Consider the following 20,991-nt stretch of genomic DNA (forward strand, 5'->3'; position numbering starts at 1 on the left):
GCACCTCTGGAATAACGGACATTCTGGGGTAATAAATACATACAGTGCCTTGCGAAAGTATTCGGCCCCCTTGAACTTTGCGACCTTTTGCCACATTTCAGGCTTCAAACATAAAGATATAAAACTGTATTTTTTGTGAAGAATCAACAACAAGTGGGACACAATCATGAAGTGGAACGACATTTATTGGATATTTCAAACTTTTTTAACAAATCAAAAACTGAAAAATTGGGCGTGCAAAATTATTCAGCCCCCTTAAGTTAATACTTTGTAGCGCCACCTTTTGCTGCGATTACAGCTGTAAGTCGCTTGGGTATGTCTCTATAAGTTTTGCACATCAAGAGACTGAATTTTTTCCCCATTCCTCCTTGCAAAACAGCTCGAGCTCAGTGAGGTTGGACGGAGAGCATTTGTGAACAGCAGTTTTCAGTTCTTTCCACAGATTCTCGATTGGATTCAGGTCTGGACTTTGACTTGGCCATTCTAACACCTGGATATGTTTATTTTTGTAGATTTTGCTTTATGTTTTGGATCATTGTCTTGTTGGAAGACAAATCTCCGTACCAGTCTCAGGTCTTTTGCAGACTCCATCAGGTTTTCTTCCAGAATGGTCCTGTATTTGGCTCCATCCATCTTCCCATCAATTTTAACCATCTTCCCTGTCCCTGCTGAAGAAAAGCAGGCCCAAACCATGATGCTGCCACCACCATGTTTGACAGTGGGGATGGGGTGTTCAGGGTGTTGCTTTTACGCCAAACATAACGTTTTGCATTGTTGCCAAAAGGTTCAATTTTGGTTTCATCTGACCAGAGCACCTTCTTCCACATGTTTGGTGTGTCTCCCAGGTGGCTTGTGGCAAACTTTAAACGCCACTTTTTATGGATATCTTTAAGAAATGGCTTTCTTGCCACTCTTCCATAAAGGCCAGATTTGTGCAATATACGACTGATTGTTGTCCTATGGACAGAGTCTCCCACCTCAGCTGTAGATCTCTGCAGTTCATCCAGAGTGATCATGGGCCTCTTGGCTGCATCTCTGATCAGTCTTCTCCTTGTATGAGCTGAAAGTTTAGAGGGACGGCCAGGTCTTGGTAGATTTGCAGTGGTCTGATACTCCTTCCATTTCAATATTATCGCTTGCACAGTGCTCCTTGGGATGTTTAAAGCTTGGGAAATCGTTTTGTATCCAAATCCGGCTTTAAACTTCTTCACAACAGTATCTCGGACCTGCCTGGTGTGTTCCTTGTTCTTCATGATGCTCTCTGCGCTTTTGACGGACCTCTGAGACTATCACAGTGCAGGTGCATTTATACGGAGACTTGATTACACACAGGTGGATTGTATTTATCATCATTAGTCATTTAGGTCAACATTGGATCATTCAGAGATCCTCACTGAACTTCTGGAGAGAGTTTGCTGGACTGAAAGTAAAGGGGCTGAATAATTTTGCACGCCCAATTTTTCAGTTTTTGATTTGTTAAAAAAGTTTGAAATATCCAATAAATGTCGTTCCACTTCATGATTGTGTCACTGTATATGCCTAGTATTTTGTTTTCTATTTTCCTCACTTCTCACTGTTGCAGAGGCTCAAACGCCAGTCCACCAAGTACCGCACTGACAAAACCTACCCCACCAAAGTAGCGGAGAAGCAGGAGAATGTGAAGAAGAACCGATACAAGGACATTGTTCCCTGTAAGTCACATTTTACAGTTACAGTCTAATGTAGTGGTTTGAAGTGGTATATTTATGCAGTCCTCACTACAATACTGTCATCATCTCACCTCAGTTGACCACAGCAGAGTGAAGCTGTCCCTTACCACCTCTAAGAATGACAATGACTACATCAATGCCAGCTTCATCAAGGTAGGGTGACTTGATCTTGGTATAATAGAAGACACAATAGAAGAGTATCTGCAGTAGAGTCCCAGGGTGTGTGACCATATGCTCTGTAACCCCAGGGAGTGTCAGGGGCCAGGGCCTACATTGCCACTCAGGGCCCTCTGCCCCACACCGTGCTGGACTTCTGGAGGATGCTCTGGGAGTACAATATAGAGGTACCACTCTGTCTGCCTGTCAGTCTCTGTGTGTATGTCTCTTTCACTCACTCTTCCTCTCTCTCTCTCTGTCTGTCTGTCTGTCTGTCTGTCTGTCTGTCTGTCTGTCTGTCTGTCTGTCTGTCTGTCTGTCTCTCCTCTCTCTAGGGTTGTTCCATGACATTTCAGCAAGCCATAATACCCACCATCTCAGATTGTTATGAAATTGTTTCTGTAATTAAACAGATAGGATAAGCATTCCTGAAACATTATGATGGTGAAATATAAGTTGATATCTGAAAAATTAAGCTAACACATTTTAATTCATATGATTAATATATTATTCAATAATTATAGTATAAAACATCCAATCAAATCGATTTGATTTTTGTTGTTGATGATTAGATATATTATCAGTTCTCTATGCTTGACAAGTAGTATTGAACTGGGGCTCTGAGTATTGTTTGATCATCCAAGATTTCAGAACAATCTGAGATGGTGGGTGTTGAAATCCTATTTTTCATGCTTTTTGAGGTAGAACAACCCCCTGTCATTCTCTCTCTGGTGATGTTGCACTGATGGGGATCTTGTCTTCTATCAGGTCATAGTGATGGCTTGCAGGGAGTATGAGATGGGCAGGGTAAGTCACTCTCTATGCTCATGTTTACTTTATTATTACACTGCATTTCATAGTCATAGACTGTGGTAAATATTAGGTCAGTGTTGTAGCCTGCTGCACATTGAAGACAGATTGTTTGTAATGTGACCCACATACTCTTTTGTAGAAAAAGTGTGAGCGCTACTGGCCGGAGAAACAAGAGGAGCCATTTGTTTGTGACCCGTTTACTATTTACTGCGTGAGTAGTAGGCTACTTCTTCCCTCTCTCTGACCACTTCCTGCTTTGGTTGGTTCTCTTGTCCTCTCGCAAGACAACCGGCCTCCGGAAGTCAGCCCCTCTAGTCGGCCCCTCTCCTTGTTCGTTCGGTGGTCACAGTCACCGGCTTTCTAGCCATCACCGCTCCATTTTTCATGTATCCATTTGTTTTGTCTTGTTCCCTGCACACCTGGTTTTCATTCCCCAATCACACTACATGTATTTATTCCTCTGTTCCCCATCATGTCTTTGTGTGAGATTGTTTCGTGTTACGTGTCTATGTTGACGTGCTTTACTGGTATGCGTTTATTCCGTGTTTTATTTCACGAGGTATGTTATTGTGTTTATACAGTATTATTGTGACTGTTTGCGCGTTGGCACTTTTGCATTGGCTGGAGGTTTTGACGCAGTGGCGTGCATCTGTTGGTTTCTCCTGCCTCAATAAAGTGTGCGCCTGTTCACAACTCTCTGCTCTCCTGCACCTGACTCCGCTCCCAGTACCCACGCCATTGACACCATAACTACGTTATCAACACTACAGTTAGTAGTAGTCACGAATGGTAGTTGAATACAACCTTATTGAAAAGCCAGATACAAAAAGATACAGGCATATACAAAAGTCCCTTGATGTGCTTAGTACTTTTTCCTGTTAGGATTCTAATTTATAGGGTTCTGCTCAAATATGCCTGAAATATGCATAAACATGAATAATCCCTCATGTGTGAAGTACATGTAGTAAACTAATGTTATTCCCAAATTAAAAAGAAAAGCGCCTGCAGGTTTTCTGTGTGAAAATAAAGCTAAACTGCCAACTCTGTGTGTTTGTGTACAGGACTCAGAGGAAAGTAAAGGGGACTATGTGAGCAGACACTTGAGGGTGACCTATCGTAATGTAAGAACTGTTTATACCCTTATTATCAACTGAGATGGAGTGATAATTAGAAACAGCCATGTGAAGAATCTGCAAACAAGACATACAGTGCCTTCGGAAAGTATTCCGAACCCTTGACATTTTCCATATTTTGTTACGTTACAGCCTTATTTACAACCTTATTCTAAATGGATTACATTTTTTTATTTTTTATTATCTCAGCAATCTACACACAATAGCCCATAATGACAAAGTGAAAAAAGGTTGTTAGACATTTTGCAAATTTATTAAAAGTAAAAACCAGAAACACCTAATTTATTCAGTATTCAGACCCTTTGCTATGAGACTTGAAGTTGAGCTCAGGTGCATCCTGTTTCCATTGATCATCCTTGAGATGTTTCTGCAACTTGATTGGAGTCCACCTGTGGTAAATCCAATTGTTTGGACATGATTTGGAAAGCCACACACCTGTCTATATAAGGTCTCACAGTTGACAGTGCATGTCAGAGAAAAAACCAAGCCACGAGGTCTGTGTTTTGAGAAAAATTATTTTGACAGGTTTTTGATTTAGATTTTGACAAAACAATAACTGATTTGATGAATTGAAATAAGTGCTCCGCATAGCCGATACATGAAGGGCCTACATTTGTCAACTTTCACAGTTAATGCTTCTGTTTATATGTGTTCTGTGAATGATCTGAACATCGCCAAATGCATCATAAAAAAATATTGCACCTCTGGAATAACGGACATTCTGGGGTAATAAATACATAACCAACGTTCTCTAGTAATACTAGTCCTGTGCAAATATGGCTACAGCCTTAATATTAAGCATTTATTGCAATAAAATGATACACCAAATATAGGCAAAATGTTGACTTGGGAACAGGAGTGAAGAAATAGATTTCTTTCTTCCTGAATCTTGAGAGAATGCAATGCTCAGTTAGATACCATCTGTAAAGGTGCTGTCATCATCATGAACGCATCGTAAAAGCTGAAAGTATTTCAACCACATCGAAGCCAAACTGAAATCTTATCAGAAACACGTTGGGTGTATTTCCCAGCTTTCTTTTTCCTGACAACCAGAAAATCCTCCCCGTTGTTTATTGATGTATTGTGTTTTCTCCCCAGTCTCTAAACGTCTGCGAAAGATGACAGAGTAAACTTCACTGGTGTCAACTAGATTGCAGCATCTATCTAATTATTGTCAAGTTGACAAAAAAATAGCCTATCAAAATGTCAGAAACTATAAGCAGAAACATATCTAAATCAGTTCTGCCCAAAAATATTTCTGCCCTCTTTACTGTAGCCTATTGCGCATTTTCTATATTTGCAGGTTAGGGTTGGGTGTGGGCCTCAGATTTTCACTTTATCACACGTAGTTGGGCGGTTGCAACAGATGGGTTATTAGTGTGGCATCACTTTCTCACACACACACAAACACAAGACACACACACATACACACACACACACCCACACACACACACACACACAAGTAGCCACCATCTATGAGAGCAGGTATTAATGCCCTGGGTTGGTGACGGTCTAGCCCAGTTAGACTCACGTGTATCCTGCCACTCACTCACCCACTCAACCACTCACTCACCCACTCACTCACTCACAACCAACACTGCTTGAGACCCCCCATCGAAATCCATCTCTGTTTAAGTTAGAGATATCTGCTTTTTTGTATGGGCTACATCTCAATCCATCACATCCGCTGATGTCGGCCTTCCACATCGCGGTGGAAGGTGGCAGAACTACAGCGGTGTTACTCAGACCAGGAGACAATACTGAAAATCGGTCTTCTCATAAAAACTGTAGCGTCTGACCGGTTTGGGTGTTCTCCTTTTTGCTCTACAGTAAAAAAATATATATTATTCTGCACTTTCTTATATCAATCAAATGTATTTTAATCAATCAAATGTATTCATAAAGCCCTTCTTACATCAGCTGAACTGAAACCCACCCTAAAACCCCAAACAGCAAGCAATGCAGGTGTAGAAAATCTTCCTAGAAAGGCCGGAACCTAGGAAGAACCTAGAGAGGAACTCTCTAGAGACAGCAGGAGCGGTAGAGATACTCTTAATGATCGGCTATGAAAAGCCAACTGACATTTACTCCTGAGGTGCTGACTTGCTGCACCCTCGAAAACTACTGTGATTATTATTATTTGACCATGCTGGTCATTTATGAACATTTGAACATCTTGGCCATGTTCTGTTATAATCTCCACCCGGCACAGCCAGAAGAGGACTGGCCACCCCTCATAGCCTGGTTCTTCTCTAGGTTTCTTCCTAGTTTTTGGCCTTTCTAGAGAGTTTTTCCTAGCAACCGTGCTTCTACACCTGCATTGCTTGCTGTTTGGGGTTTTAGGCTGGGTTTCTGTACAGCACTTTGAGATATCAGCTGATGTAAGAAGGGCTATATAAATACATTTGACGATGAACAAGTCAGGGTTCCATATCCGCAGGCAGAACAGTTGAAACTGGAGCAGCAGCACGACCAGGTGGACTGGGGACAGCAAGGAGTCATCAGGCCAGATAGTCCTGAGGCATGGTCCTAGGGCTCAGGTCCTCCGAGAGAGAGAAAGAAAGAAAGAGAATTAGAGAGAGCATACTTCAATTCACACAGGACAACGAAGACAGGAGAAATACTCCAGATATAACAGACTGACCCTAGCCCCCCGACACATAAACTATTGCAGCATAAATACTGGAGGCTGAGACAGGAGGAATCGGAAAACACTGTGAAAGTGTGTAACCCCACCCACACGAAGATCACCGCCACGGCACATACCCAAGGGGGGGCGCCAACCCGGACAGGAAGATCACGTCAGTGACTCAACCCACTCAAGTGATGCACCCCTCCTAGGGACGGCATGGAAGAGCACCAGTAAGCCAGTGACTCAGCCCCTCAATAGGGTTAGAGGCAGAGAATCCCAGTGGAGAGAGGAGAACCGGCCAGGCAGAGACAGCAAGGGCGGTTCATTGCTCCAGTGCCTTTCCGTTCACCTTCACACTGCTGGGCCAGGCTACACTATCATAGAACCTACTGAAGAGATGGGTCTTCAATAGGTCGAGACCGAGTGTGCATCTCTGACATGGGTAGGCAGACCATTCCATAAAAATGGAGCTCTGTAGGAGAAAGCCCTGCCTCCAGCTGTTTGCTTAGAAATTCTAGGGACAGTAAGGAGGCCTGCGTCTTGATTTCAAAACAAACTTCCTATTGATTCATTTTTTGACAATCAATGTATTTCCATGGGCTAATAGCAGTATGGCCAAATTCAATGTTTCTTAAAGTAAATGTTTTATGCATTTCTTTTTTGGACCTACAGGGGTCCTGAAATTCAAAATTGAATGGCTAAATGATCGTTGGTATGACCGTCTTAAAACAATTCCATGTCAGCTTATTAGAAACCCAGCCCAGGCCCTTAGACTATTGATGCTGGACACTTATTTTTATTCTCCCCAATTTTGTGATATCTAATTGCGATCCAATTACAATCTTGTCTCATCGCTGCTACTCCCCAATGGGCTTGGGAGAGGCGAAGGTCGAGTTATGCGTCCTCCGAAACATGACCCGCCAAACCGCGCTTCTTAACACCCACCCGCTTAACCCGGGAAGCCAACTGCACCAACGTGTTGGAGGAAACACCATTCAACTGACGACCGACTCGGATGCCTTACATAGCTCATTCTAATATATCTACTACTGTACATTGCATTTTAGTTGCACTGTTTATTCACACTGCATATTTAGATTCTGAATTCTCGACATAGCTCACTCTAATATATCTACTGCTGCACATATCATTCTTAATATAATATTTTCGGTGTATATATACGCATAGATTGCACTTGGGTTACTGATACAGTGTTATTTGGGTGGTTAATTGTAATCATTCTGAGATTTATTGATGATTTTAGTTTTTGATTCATTTGTGTACTTGTTTGACATTTTACTGCAATGTTAGGAGCTACTAACACAAGCATTTCGCCACACCCACTATAACCTCTAGTAGACTGTGTACGTGACCAATACACTTTGAGTTGATTTCATGGGGTAGGGGTAAACAGGAAGTCAGCGTGAGTACACATGTTTCCTGGTGTGTTCGTCTGTCTGTGGGGTAGGGGTAAACAGGAAGTCAGCGTGAGTACACATGTTTCCTGGTGTGTTCGTCTGTCTGTGGGGTAGGGGTAAACAGGAAGTCAGCGTGAGTACACATGTTTCCTGGTGTGTTCGTCTGTCTGTGGGGTAGGGGTAAACAGGAAGTCAGCGTGAGTACACATGTTTCCTGGTGTGTTCGTCTGTCTGTGGGGTAGGGGTAAACAGGAAGTCAGCGTGAGTACACATGTTTCCTGGTGTGTTTGTCTGTCTGTTTTAATATTGAACTCTGTGGTGTTTCCATAAGTGGTGCCGGACCCTGAGACAGCTGCACTATATCAACTGGCCCGACCATGGGGTCCCTGACACCATCCCTCCCATCCTGGAGCTGCTGCAAGAGATGCGATCCTACCAGGCCCATGGGGATGTGCCCATCTGCATACACTGCAGGTCTCCACAAACACACACACACACACACACACACACACACACACACATACACACACACACACACACACACACACACACACACACACACACACACACACACACACACACACACACACACACACACACACACACACACAGTAGCCACCACAAGTAGCCACCATCTTACAACAGTGAATCAGTCCAAATTACACCAACACAGTACACAGTTAACCTGAAGTTTGAATCACTGTCAGAAACGGGAGTCAATAAAGCATGGTAAATAGTTCTACAGTTATAGGTCTCCTTTGTGGCTGATGCTAAGCAGTCATATGCTGTGGGGTCCTATCTCATGAAAAAGTGATTGTTCTGTGGATAGAACACATTGTTGTGGGCATCCTGTTGTAGAGCCCTTTAAGCTCAGTCACCTTCCCCTTCTCTTAGACACATAGACAGGAAGAGTGTGGGCGGGTGGCCAACAGACCACTGTGGGTTGTCAAACAAGCACTTGTACATCTCCCCCTCTCTCTTACTGTCTCTTGCCATGGTTACCGCTAACCTGTTGTAAAGCTTTGGGTTATCTGAGAGTTTAGTGATGATGAATGTTCAAAGGGTTGTGTTTTTAAGCTCTGTCCTCCTTTAACTCAGTCGTCTGTCTTTCATGAGTAAGACGAGTGAGAGAACATTGCGTGTTTCCACGCTGCAACCACAGTGGTACACATGGAAATGTCAGCGGTGGACACAGGTCTCCTCTTTGAAAGTTACCCAACATGTTTGACATAGGCTTGAGTCGTGTTGCACTACACTCCAGAAAAAGGAGTTTGCCACAACACACGATGTCCCCTCACCCTGCTCTCTATAACAAGGTTATAATAGGACGTCTTTAGCATCCTAATTTAGGCCCAATTGCTACAGATTTTTTCCACTCAAGTAAGCCCCAGTCAGATGGCATAACACTTCAGTAGTCAGTTAATAGTAGTGTCTGTGTAACAGGCTGGCATCCAGGCGTGGTATAGAGAACGCGTCAAAACATACCCACACCTCCTAGTAGATAGATGAACCACCAGGAACGGAATGTTTAGCCATGCCATAGAACCATGCTCTCCTCTCTACTCAGTTAGTAAACCCAGAGTCGGGGGTGAGGATAGGAAGGTTTCATCATATGAAGTGACAGATCTGCTTCCTGGCATGTTTGCCTTGGAATAGTTCACTCTCCATGGGAGACTGGGCTGCCCTCATATCACCTACACTACATGACCAAAAATATATGGACACCTGCTTGTCGAACATCTTATTCCAAAATCATGGGCATTAATATAGAGTTGTTCCCCCCTTTGCTGCTTTAACAGCTTCCACTCTTCTGGGAAGACTTTCCACTAGATGTTGGAACATTGCTGCGGGGACTTGCTTCCATTCAGCCACCAGCATTAGCGAGGTCGGGCACTGATGTTGGGCGATTAGGCCTGGCTCGCTGTCGGAGTTCCAATTCATCCCAAAGGTTTTCGTTGGAGTTGAGGTCAGAGCTCTGTGCAGGTCAATCAAGTTCTTCCACACCGATCTCGACACATATCTGTATGGACCATGCTTTGTGCACAGGGGCATTGTTATGCTGAAACAGGAAAGGGACCTTCCCCAAACAGTTGCCACAAAGTTGGAAGTACAGAATAATCTCGAATGTCATTGTATGCAGTAGCGTTAAGATTTCCCTTCACTGGAACTAAAGGGCCTAGCCATGAAAAACAGCCCCAGACCATTATTCCTTCTCCACCAAACTTTACAGTTGGCACTATGCATTGGGGCGGGTAGTGTTCTCCTGGCATCTTCCATACCCAGATTCTTCTGTCGAACTGCCAGATGGTGAAGCTTTACACCACTCCAGCCGACGCTTGGCATTGTGCATGGTGATCAAAGGCTTGCGTGCGGCTGCCCGGCCATGGTGACACTGCATCCAGAGGCAGTTTGGAACTCGGGAGTGAGTGTTGCAACCATTCTGTAAGTTGGTATGGCCTACCACTTCGCGGCTGAGCCGTTGTTTCTCCTAGACGTTTCCACTTCACAATAACAGCACTTACAGTTGACCAGGGCAGCTCTAGCTAGGCAGCAATTTGAAGAACGGACTTGTTGGAAAGGTGGCATCCTATGACTGTGCCACGTTGAAAGTCACTGAGCTCTTCAGTAACGCCATTCGACTGCTCTATTTTTTTTTATTTCACCTTTATTTAACCAGGTAGGCCAGTTGAGAACACCTTTATTTAACCAGGTAGGCCAGTTGAGAACAAGTTTTCATTTACAACTGCTTCCTGGCCAAGATAAAGCAAAGCAGTGTGACAAAAACAACAACACAGAGTTACACATAAACAAACGTACAGTCAATAACACAATAGAAAAATCTATGTACATTGTGTGCAAATGTAGAAGATTAGGGAGGTAAGGCAATAAATAGGCCATAGAGGCAAAATAATTACAATTTAGCATTAACACTGGAGTGATCGATGTGTAGATGATGATGTGCAAGTAGAGATACTGGGGTGCAAAAGAGCAAGAAGATAAATAACAATATGGGGATGAGGTAGTTGGGGTGTGCTATTTACAGATTGGCTGTGTACAGATACAGTGATCGGTAAGCTGCTCTGACAGCTGATGCTTAAAGTTAGAGAGGGAGATATAAGTCTCCAGCTTCAGTGATTTTTGCAATTCGTTCCAGTCATTGGCAGCAGAGAACTGGAAGGAAAGGCGGCCAAAGGAAGAGTTCACTTTGGGGATGACCAGTGAAATATACCTGTGTTGCTATGGTGACTAGTGAGCTGAGATAAGGCGGGGCTTTACCTAGCAAAGACTTATAGATGACCTGGAGTCCAGTGGGTTTGGCGACGAATATGTAGCGAGGGCCAATCAACGAGAGCATACAGGTCGCAGTGGTGGGTAGTATATGGGCCTTTGGTGACAAAACGGATGGCACTGTGATAGACTACATCCAGTTTTCTGAGTAGAGTGTTGGAGGCTATTTTGTAAATGACATCGCCAAAGTCAAGGATCAGTAGGATAGTCAGTTTTACGAGGGTATGTTTGGCAGCATGAGTGAAGGAGGCTTTGTTGCGAAATAGGAAGCCGATTCTATATTTAATTTTGGATTGGAGATGCTTAATGTGAGTCTGGAAGGAGAGTTTACAGTCTTACCAGACACCTAGGTATTTGTAGTTGTCCACATATTCTAAGTCAGAACCGTCCAGAGTAGTGATGCTAGTCGGGCGGGCAGGTGCGGGCAGCAATCGGTTGAAGAGCATGCATTTAGTTTTACTAGCATTTAAGAGCAGTTGGAGGCCACGGAAGGAGTGTTGTATGGCATTGAATCTCGTTTAGTGGTTTGTTAACACAGTGTCCAAAGAAGGGCCAGATGTATACAGAATGGTGTCGTCTGCATAGAGGTGGATCAGGGAATCACCAGCAGCAAGAGCGACATCATTGATATATACAGATAAAAGAGTTGGCCCGAGAATTGAACCCTGTGGCATCCCCATAGAGACTGCCAGAGGTCCGGACAACACACTGAACTCTATCTGAGAAGTAGTTGGTGAACCAGTCATTTGAGAAACCAAGGCTACTGAGTCTGCCGATAAGAATGCAGTGATTGACAGAGTTGAAGGCCTTGGCCAGGTTGATGAAGATGGCTGCACAGTACTGTCTTTTATCGATGGCGGTTATGATATCTTTTAGGACCTTGAGCGTGGCTGAGGTGCACCCATGACCTGCTCGGAAACCAGATTGATAGTGGAGAAGGTACGGTGGGATTCAAAATGGTCGGTGATCTGTTTGTTCATTTGGCTTCAAAGATTTTAGAAAGGCAGGGCAGGATGGATTTAGGTCTATAACAGATTGGGTCTCGAGTGTCTCCCCCTTTGAAGAGGGGGATGACCACGGCAGCTTTCCAATCTTTGGGGATCTCAGATGATACGAAAGGTTGAACATGCTAGTAATAGGAGTTGCAACAATTTCTGTGGATAATTTTAGAAAGAGAGGTTCCAGATTGTCTAGCCCAGCTGATTTGTAGGTGTCCAGATTTTGCAGGGGGGGGGGGGGTTGGGCAAGTTGCTGCAGGGGGTGCAGAGCTATTGACCGGGGTAGGGGTAGCAAGGTGGAGAGCATGGCCAGCCGTAGAAAAATGCTTATTGAAATGGATCTCTATGGAGATTGCATGGCTGTATGCTCAATTTTAAACACCTGTTAGCAACAGTGTGGCTGAGATAAATCCAGCAATTTGATATATATAATTTTGTATATATACAGTGCCTTGCGAAAGTATTCGGCCCCCTTGAACTTTGCAACCTTTTGCCACATATCAGGCTTCAAACATAAAGATATAAAACTGTATTTTTTTGTGAAGAATCAACAACAAGTGGGACACAATCATGAAGTGGAACGACATTTATTGGATATTTCAAACTTTTTTAACAAATCAAAAACTGAAAAATTGTGCGTGCAAAATTATTCAGCCCCCTTAAGTTAATACTTTGTAGCGCCACCTTTTGCTGCGATTACAGCTGTAAGTTGCTTGGGGTATGTCTCTATCAGTTTTGCACATCGAGAGACTGAATTTTTTTCCCATTCCTCCTTGCAAAACAGCTCGAGCTAGGTGAGGTTGGATGGAGAGCATTTGTGAACAGCAGTTTTCAGTTCTTTCCACAGATTCTCGATTCGATTCAGGTCTGGACTTTGACTTGGCCATTCTAACACCTGGATATGTTTATTTTTGAACCATTCCATTGTAGATTTTGCTTTATGTTTTGGATCATTGTCTTGTTGGAAGACAAATCTCCGTCCCAGTCTCAGGTCTTTTGCAGACTCCATCAGGTTTTCTTCCAGAATGGTCCTGTATTTGGCTCCATCCATCTTCCCATCAATTTTAACCATCTTCCCTGTCCCTGCTGAAGAAAAGCAGGCCCAAACCATGATGCTGCCACCACCATGTTTGACAGTGGGGATGGTGTGTTCAGCTGTGTTGCTTTTACGCCAAACATAACGTTTTGCATTGCTGCCAAAAAGTTCAATTTTGGTTTCATCTGACCAGAGCACCTTCTTCCACATGTTTGGTGTGTCTCCCAGGTGGCTTGTGGCAAACTTTAAACAACACTTTTTATGGATATCTTTAAGAAATGGCTTTCTTCTTGCCACTCTTCCATAAAGGCCAGATTTGTGCAATATACGACTGATTGTTGTACTATGGACAGAGTCTCCCACCTCAGCTGTAGATCTCTGCAGTTCATCCAGAGTGATCATAGGCCTCTTGGCTGCATCTCTGATCAGTCTTCTCCTTGTATGAGCTGAAAGTTTAGAGGGACGGCCAGGTCTTGGTAGATTTGCAGTGGTCTGATACTCCTTCCATTTCAATATTATCGCTTGCACAGTGCTCCTTGGGATGTTTAAAGCTTGGGAAATATTTTTGTATCCAAATCCGGCTTTAAACTTCTTCACAACAGTATCTCGGACCTGCCTGGTGTGTTCCTTGTTCTTCATGATGCTCTCTGCGCTTTTAACGGACCTCTGAGACTATCACAGTGCAGGTGCATTTATACGGAGACTTGATTACACACAGGTGGATTGTATTTATCATCATTAGTCATTTAGGTCAACATTGGATCATTCAGAGATCCTCACTGAACTTCTGGAGAGAGTTTGCTGCACTGAAAGTAAAGGGGCTGAATAATTTTGCACGCCCAATTTTTCAGTTTTTGATTTGTTAAAAAAGTTTGAAATATCCAATAAATGTCGTTCCACTTCATGATTGTGTCCCACTTGTTGTTGATTCTTCACAAAAAAATACAGTTTTATATCTTTATGTTTGAAGCCTGAAATGTGGCAAAAGGTCGCAAAGTTCAAGGGGGCCGAATACTTTCGCAAGGCACTGTATATATAGTGTCTATATATTACAGTCTCTGTCTCTTAGTGTGGGCCAGGAGCATGCTAAGTGAAAGGAAAGTTTGTATTTATATAATGTAATTGTTTGTTCTTCTTAATTAGTGTAGTGTATTTTATGTTGACCCTGTTCTGCCTGTTTGTCCATGCAGTGCTGGCTGTGGAAGAACAGGAGCACTGTGTGCCATCGACTACACCTGGAACCTGGTGAAAACACAGGTGAGAACTGTACTTGCCCTACCCTGTACTGTACCATCTCCTCCGAACCCGAGTGTGAGCAGAGGATCAAAGACTACTGTATCTATGTTGTGCTGTACTAAAAGCTACCGTATGTGTAACTGTATGTGTGTACAGTCACCTTACTGATCGTCATTGAGTGCCTTTGTGTTTATTTCCAGCTGCTCAAAGAAGACTTCAGCATCTATGACCTGGTTCAGGACATGAGAACACAGAGGCCTTCTGTGGTTCAGACCAAGGTAAAGTGCCTTCAGAAAGTATTCATGCCTCTTGATTTATTCCACATTTTGTAGCCTGAATTCAAAATGGATTAAATCAAAAATGTTCTCACACATATTCACACAATACACCATAATGACAAAGTGAAAACATATCTTAAAAATGTTTGGTTAAATCATAAGTATTCACACCACTGAGTCAGTACTTTGTAGAAGCACCTTTGGCGGTGATTACAGCTTTGAGTCATGTTGGGAATGTCTGTATCAGCTTTGAGTCATGTTGGGTATGTCTGTATCAGCTTTGAGTCATGTTGGGTATGTCTGTATCAGCTTTGAGTCATGTTGGGTATGTCTGTATCAGCTTTGAGTCATGTTGGGTATGTCTGTATCAGCTTTGAGTCATGTTGGGTATGTCTGTATCAGCTTTGAGTCATGTTGGGTATGTCTGTATCAGCTTTGAGTCATGTTGGGTATGTCTGTATCAGCTTTGAGTCATGTTGGGTATATCTGTATCAGCTTTGAGTCATGTTGGGTATGTCTGTATCAGCTTTGAGTCATGTTGGGTATGTCTGTATCAGCTTTGAGTCATGTTGGGTATATCTGTATCAGCTTTGAGTCATGTTGGGTTTGTCTGTATCAGCTTTGAGTCATGTTTGGTATGTCTGTATCAGCTTTGAGTCATGTTGGGTATGTCTGTATCAGCTTTGAGTCATGTTGGGTATGTCTGTATCAGCTTTGAGTCATGTTGGGTATGTCTGTATCAGCTTTGAGTCATGTTGGGTATGTCTGTATCAGCTTTGAGTCATGTTGGGTATGTCTGTATCAGCTTTGAGTCATGTTGGGTATGTCTGTATCAGCTTTGAGTCATGTTGGGTATGTCTGTATCAGCTTTGAGTCATGTTGGGTATGTCTGTATCAGCTTTGAGTCATGTTGGGTATATCTGTATCAGCTTTGAGTCATGTTGGGTATGTCTGTATCAGCTTTGAGTCATGTTGGGTATATCTGTATCAGCTTTGAGTCATGTTGGGTATGTCTGTATCAGCTTTGAGTCATGTTGGGTATGTCTGTATCAGCTTTGAGTCATGTTGGGTATATCTGTATCAGCTTTGAGTCATGTTGGGTTTGTCTGTATCAGCTTTGAGTCATGTTTGGTATGTCTGTATCAGCTTTGAGTCATGTTGGGTATGTCTGTATCAGCTTTGAGTCATGTTGGGTATGTCTGTATCAGCTTTGAGTCATGTTGGGTATGTCTGTATCAGCTTTGAGTCATGTTGGGTATGTCTGTATCAGCTTTGAGTCATGTTGGGTATGTCTGTATCAGCTTTGAGTCATGTTGGGTATGTCTGTATCAGCTTTGAGTCATGTTGGGTATGTCTGTATCAGCTTTGAGTCATGTTGGGTATGTCTGTATCAGCTTTGAGTCATGTTGGGTATGTCTGTATCAGCTTTGAGTCATGTTGGGTATATCTGTATCAGCTTTGAGTCATGTTGGGTATGTCTGTATCAGCTTTGAGTCATGTTGGGTATATCTGTATCAGCTTTGAGTCATGTTGGGTATGTCTGTATCAGCTTTGAGTCATGTTGGGTATGTCTGTATCAGCTTTGAGTCATGTTGGGTATATCTTTATCAGCTTTGAGTCATGTTGGGTTTGTCTGTATCAGCTTTGAGTCATGTTTGGTATGTCTGTATCAGCTTTGAGTCATGTTGGGTATGTCTGTATCAGCTTTGAGTCATGTTGGGTATGTCTGTATCAGCTTTGAGTCATGTTGGGTATGTCTGTATCAGCTTTGAGTCATGTTGGGTATGTCTGTATCAGCTTTGAGTCATGTTGGGTATGTCTGTATCAGCTTTGAGTCATGTTGGGTATGTCTGTATCAGCTTTGAGTCATGTTGGGTATGTCTGTATCAGCTTTGAGTCATGTTGGGTATGTCTGTATCAGCTTTGAGTCATGTTGGGTATGTCTGTATCAGCTTTGAGTCATGTTGGGTATATCTGTATCAGCTTTGAGTCATGTTGGGTATGTCTGTATCAGCTTTGCACATCTGGATTTTGGGATTTTCTCCCATTATTCCTTGCAAAATTCCTTAAGCTCTGTTAAGTTAGATGGGGAGCGGCGGTGAACAGCAATCTTCAGGTCTTTACACAGATTGTCAATGAGATTCAAGTCTGGGCTTTGGCTGGGCCACTCAAGGACTTTCACATTCTTGCCCTGAAGTCATTCCAGTGTTGATTTGGCTGAATGCTGAATGCTTGTCGCTTGCACTCTGAAGCAGGTTCTCATCAAGAATTTTCCTGTATTTGGCTCCATTCATTGTTCCCTCTATCCTTACCAGTCTCCAAGTTCCTGCCACTGAAAAGCATCCCCATAGCATGATGCTACCACCACCAAGCTTCACGGTAGAGATGGTGTTAGATGGGCTATGCATTCAGGCCAAAGAGTTACATTTTTGTCTCATCAGACCGCAGAATCGTATGCCTTATGCTTTCAGAGTCTTTCACATGCCTTTTTGCAAACTTCATGCGTGCTGTCATGAGCCTTTTTCTCTTGAGTGGCTTCCGTCTGGCCACTCTCCCATAAAGCCCAGGTTGGTGAAGTGCTGTAGAGACTTGTCCTTCTGGCAGGTTCTCCCATCTCAGCCAAGGAACTCTATAGTTCTGTCAGAGTAGTCATTGGGTTCTTGATCACCTCCCTGACCAAGGTCCTACTTTCCCGGGTTGCTCTGTTTGGTCGGACAGACAAATATAGGCATAGTCTGGGTAGTTCCATATTTTTTCAATTCCCCAATGATGGAGACCACGGTGCTCTTGGAAGCTTTCAACACTCTAGAACTTGTTTTATACCCTTTCCCAGATATATGCCTCATCACAATTCTATCTCTGAGATCCACGGTTCCTTGGACTTCATGGTATAGTTTCTGCTCTGACATGCCCTGTCAACTGCGGGACCTTATATAGACAGGTGGCGATAAAAGGAAATTGGATGCACATTAACGTAATTTAGTGTTGTTATGGTCTAAATTAACCTAGTAAAACTCATGGACGATTAGTCAAGCTTAAACCAAGTTAATTCACGTTTATTCACCCATTGGGTCATCCAGCTGCATAAGACATATTTTCCCCAAGGTAGTATGTATACCCCAATTTGGGTGATGTCCTCCTTCTCTCTAAACGCTACATCTTTATTACAAGGCAGGAAATTAAGTGATGTGGGCAATAAACTGTTCCTTCTCCCTTAATGTGACCTGATCTGACCTCGGCCCCCTTCCTCACTAAACCACATCTATCCACCCTTATCAGTGCCTGCCACATGTGATTGCCCTTCCTTTACTCAATACATTCCCCCTACAGATAACTATTAACTTTTGGTGTACAAACTAGACTATGACACTCAATATTTAAATAGGATACCTGATAGTTAACAATATTTAAAGTTTAGAACTCATCAGTGTCATAGCAAAATGGTGTGAATACCAGTAAAATGTTTGGACACACCTAATCATTCAAGGGTTTTTCTTTATTTTTACTATTTTCTACATTGTAGAATAATAATGAAGAGGTTAAACATATGAAATAACACATATGGAATCATGTAGTAACCAAAAAAGTGTTAAACAAATTAGATTCTTCACCCTTTGCCTTGATGACAGCTTTGCACACTCTTGGCATTATCTCAACCAGCTGAGCACTTGTTTGCTGCTTTTCCTTAACTCTGCAGTCCAACTCATCCCAAACCCTATCATTTGGGTTGAGGTCGGGTGATTGTGGAGGCCAAGTTATCTGATGCAGCACTCCATCACTATCCTTCCTGGTCAAATAGCCCTTACACAGTCTGGAGGTGTGTTTGGGGTCATTGTCCTGTTGAAAAACAAATTATAGTCCCACTAAGCGCAAACCAGATGGGATGCCGTATCGCTGCAGAATGCTGTGGTAGACATGCTGGTTAAGTGTGCCTTGAATTCTAAATAAATCACAGACAGTGTCACCAGCAATGCACCCCCACACCATCATACCACCTCCTCCATGCTTCATGGTGGGAAGCACACTTTCAGAGATCATCCGTTCATCTACTCTGTGTCTCACAAAGACACGGCGGTTGGAACCAAAAATCTCAAATTTGACTCATCAGACAGATTTCCACTGGTCTAATGTCCATTGCTCGTGTTTCTTTGCCCAAGCAAGTCTCTTATTCTTATTGGTGTCCTTTAGTAGTTTTTTCTGAGACTGTCTCCTCCACTTCATCTACACTGATTGAGTAGACGTTGAGGTGGGATTATAGAGATTATAGCATTCAGCTGGATTCATCTGGTCAGTCTCTCATGGAAAGAGCAGGTGTTCCTAATGTTTTGTACACTCAGTGTACAGTACATACACACTGTGTGACAGGCCTCTACCTGAGACATTTTTATCACAAAGCTGTATCTGACCATCGTCTGGCACCAATCAATTCTGACATTTGAAGGTGGCAATTACAAACTTCAGAAGCCTTTATTAAGTCGTTTTACATTTCCTGGATTGCAGGACAGTTCTCTTGCAACAGGCCAGGGCAACTGACATGGCATCTAACACTAAAATAACTGGTTTTGTGTGTGACTACAGGAACAGTACGAGCTGGTGTACAGAACCATCAAGTTCCTGTTTGAGAAGTATCTGCAGTCCATGGCACCAGCACAGCCTTCCTGTACAGAGGAGGTGAGACAGACAGCATGTTTTGACGGGGAACAGTTATATCAAGATGAGGTGCAGAATCACTAATATTGATCACATAATGAGTAGTTAGTTGGGATGCAAGGTGATTTGTAGATCAATGATTCTGCGCAGTGTGACTGTTGTGTAATCTCAAACACACACAGAGACTCTGGCTAGGGGAACCACTGGCTGTTTGGTGATGTGGTAGCAACAGGCACTGGAACAGAGCAACATAGGCACATAAACTAAGGCCAGTGATCTGTGTCGTATGTAGATACTTTCTCAGAGGGTGAATGAGTAAGTGTGTGATTCTGTTGAACTGTTTAGGTGCCAGCGGACCCCTCACCCCCTACAGCCAGTGACAGTGAGCTCTCTGACCTCAGCGAGGCGTCTGAAGCTGAACAGGAACCAGAACCTGAGCCACAGCATCAAATGGAACCACAGACAGAGCACAGGTACAGTAAAGGCTTTTCCCCATCAACCATAGATCTGACAATGAAAGCTTTTTTCACGGTGCGTTGCTTCAAACCTTGATGCATATCTCTGTAGAAAAATATGTCATAATAACCCATACACTTTCTCACACAGAGAGAGAAATGCCTCCACTGGCCTCTTCAATAAAATGACTAAATAACTCATATTGTGTTGCAGGCACCCAGATAGGGAGGAACCTGATGGGATATCCAATCACGTCTTACCAGTGGCCTTCTCTGCCTCAGCAGCGGTGCATGATGGTGACCCACTGTTTGACTCGGCTATGTGCTCCCCCTCAGTCATCCTCAATGCCCTGAGAGCCAGGGACAGGCAGAGCGAACAGCAGAGACCAAACTCCCTACCAACACAGACTATTAACCAGAAACCACAACCCCTACAGACACAGACTAATAGCATATCCATGAACCAGAGACCACCATACCCACTACCGACAAAGCCCGATACATTGCCCACCAGCCAGGCCCTGAGACAAGAGCCCAGTCTCCGCATCCCCATCATAACCTCTCAGGCACTCATGACTCAGGAATTCTGTCAGACAGCCATGGAGCAAAAGAAGGTGGAGAGTGATGGAGAGATCACCCGACTGGTACCACCAGTTTCCATCTCCAACCCCCTCTGTCTCACTGTGGAGGACCTCTACGTTTTACCTGACTCTTCAATGACCTCACCCCTGGCTGCTGAGGCTCCCAGAGGTGCTGATAATGAGGAGGAGCTGGCTCCTCTGAGCAAGTTGACAGAGAACCCCTGTTTCAATGGTTCAAGTATAACTCTTAAAGACCAGGCGATGGAACTGCCAGCCCTTGTCATCACAAACGCTGCCGCAGGTGCGCTTGTAGCTTTCTCGGATGAAGACAGTCCACCTCCATTACCTGAGAGAACCCCTGAATCATATGTACTGGCTGCTGGAACAGGTGAATGTTGTGTTGCTGTATGCTTACTCTTTTAGATCAATGAAGAATTTGAGAGCGCAGAGTTGGCTTTATAGCGTGATAATCCGGTATATCCCATCTCTCTCTCTCTCTCTCTCTCTCTCTCTCTCTCTCTCTTATATATATATTTATATATATATATACAGTACGAGTCAAAAGTTTGGACACACCTACTCATCCAAGGGTTTTTCTTAATCTTTTA

At 43.4% G+C, this 20,991-nt stretch overlaps 1 protein-coding gene across 1 annotated transcript in view; it reads left to right on the top strand.

Annotated features, from left to right (window-relative positions):
* LOC139416724 (tyrosine-protein phosphatase non-receptor type 12-like) overlaps positions 1-20,991 on the top strand; it is a 35,302-nt gene that overhangs the window by 3,298 nt on the left and 11,013 nt on the right. Inside the window, exons 2-13 of the mRNA XM_071165721.1 lie at positions 1,583-1,691; positions 1,786-1,862; positions 1,958-2,053; positions 2,634-2,672; positions 2,818-2,889; positions 3,740-3,799; positions 8,193-8,335; positions 14,374-14,440; positions 14,620-14,697; positions 19,276-19,368; positions 19,693-19,820; positions 20,017-20,771. Of these exons, the coding sequence (XP_071021822.1) occupies positions 1,583-1,691; positions 1,786-1,862; positions 1,958-2,053; positions 2,634-2,672; positions 2,818-2,889; positions 3,740-3,799; positions 8,193-8,335; positions 14,374-14,440; positions 14,620-14,697; positions 19,276-19,368; positions 19,693-19,820; positions 20,017-20,771 (1,717 nt within the window). The remainder of the gene's footprint in view (positions 1-1,582; positions 1,692-1,785; positions 1,863-1,957; positions 2,054-2,633; positions 2,673-2,817; positions 2,890-3,739; positions 3,800-8,192; positions 8,336-14,373; positions 14,441-14,619; positions 14,698-19,275; positions 19,369-19,692; positions 19,821-20,016; positions 20,772-20,991) is intronic.

This window comes from Oncorhynchus clarkii, chromosome 9, assembly GCF_045791955.1.
Source record: "Oncorhynchus clarkii lewisi isolate Uvic-CL-2024 chromosome 9, UVic_Ocla_1.0, whole genome shotgun sequence".
NCBI lineage: Eukaryota > Metazoa > Chordata > Actinopteri > Salmoniformes > Salmonidae > Oncorhynchus > Oncorhynchus clarkii.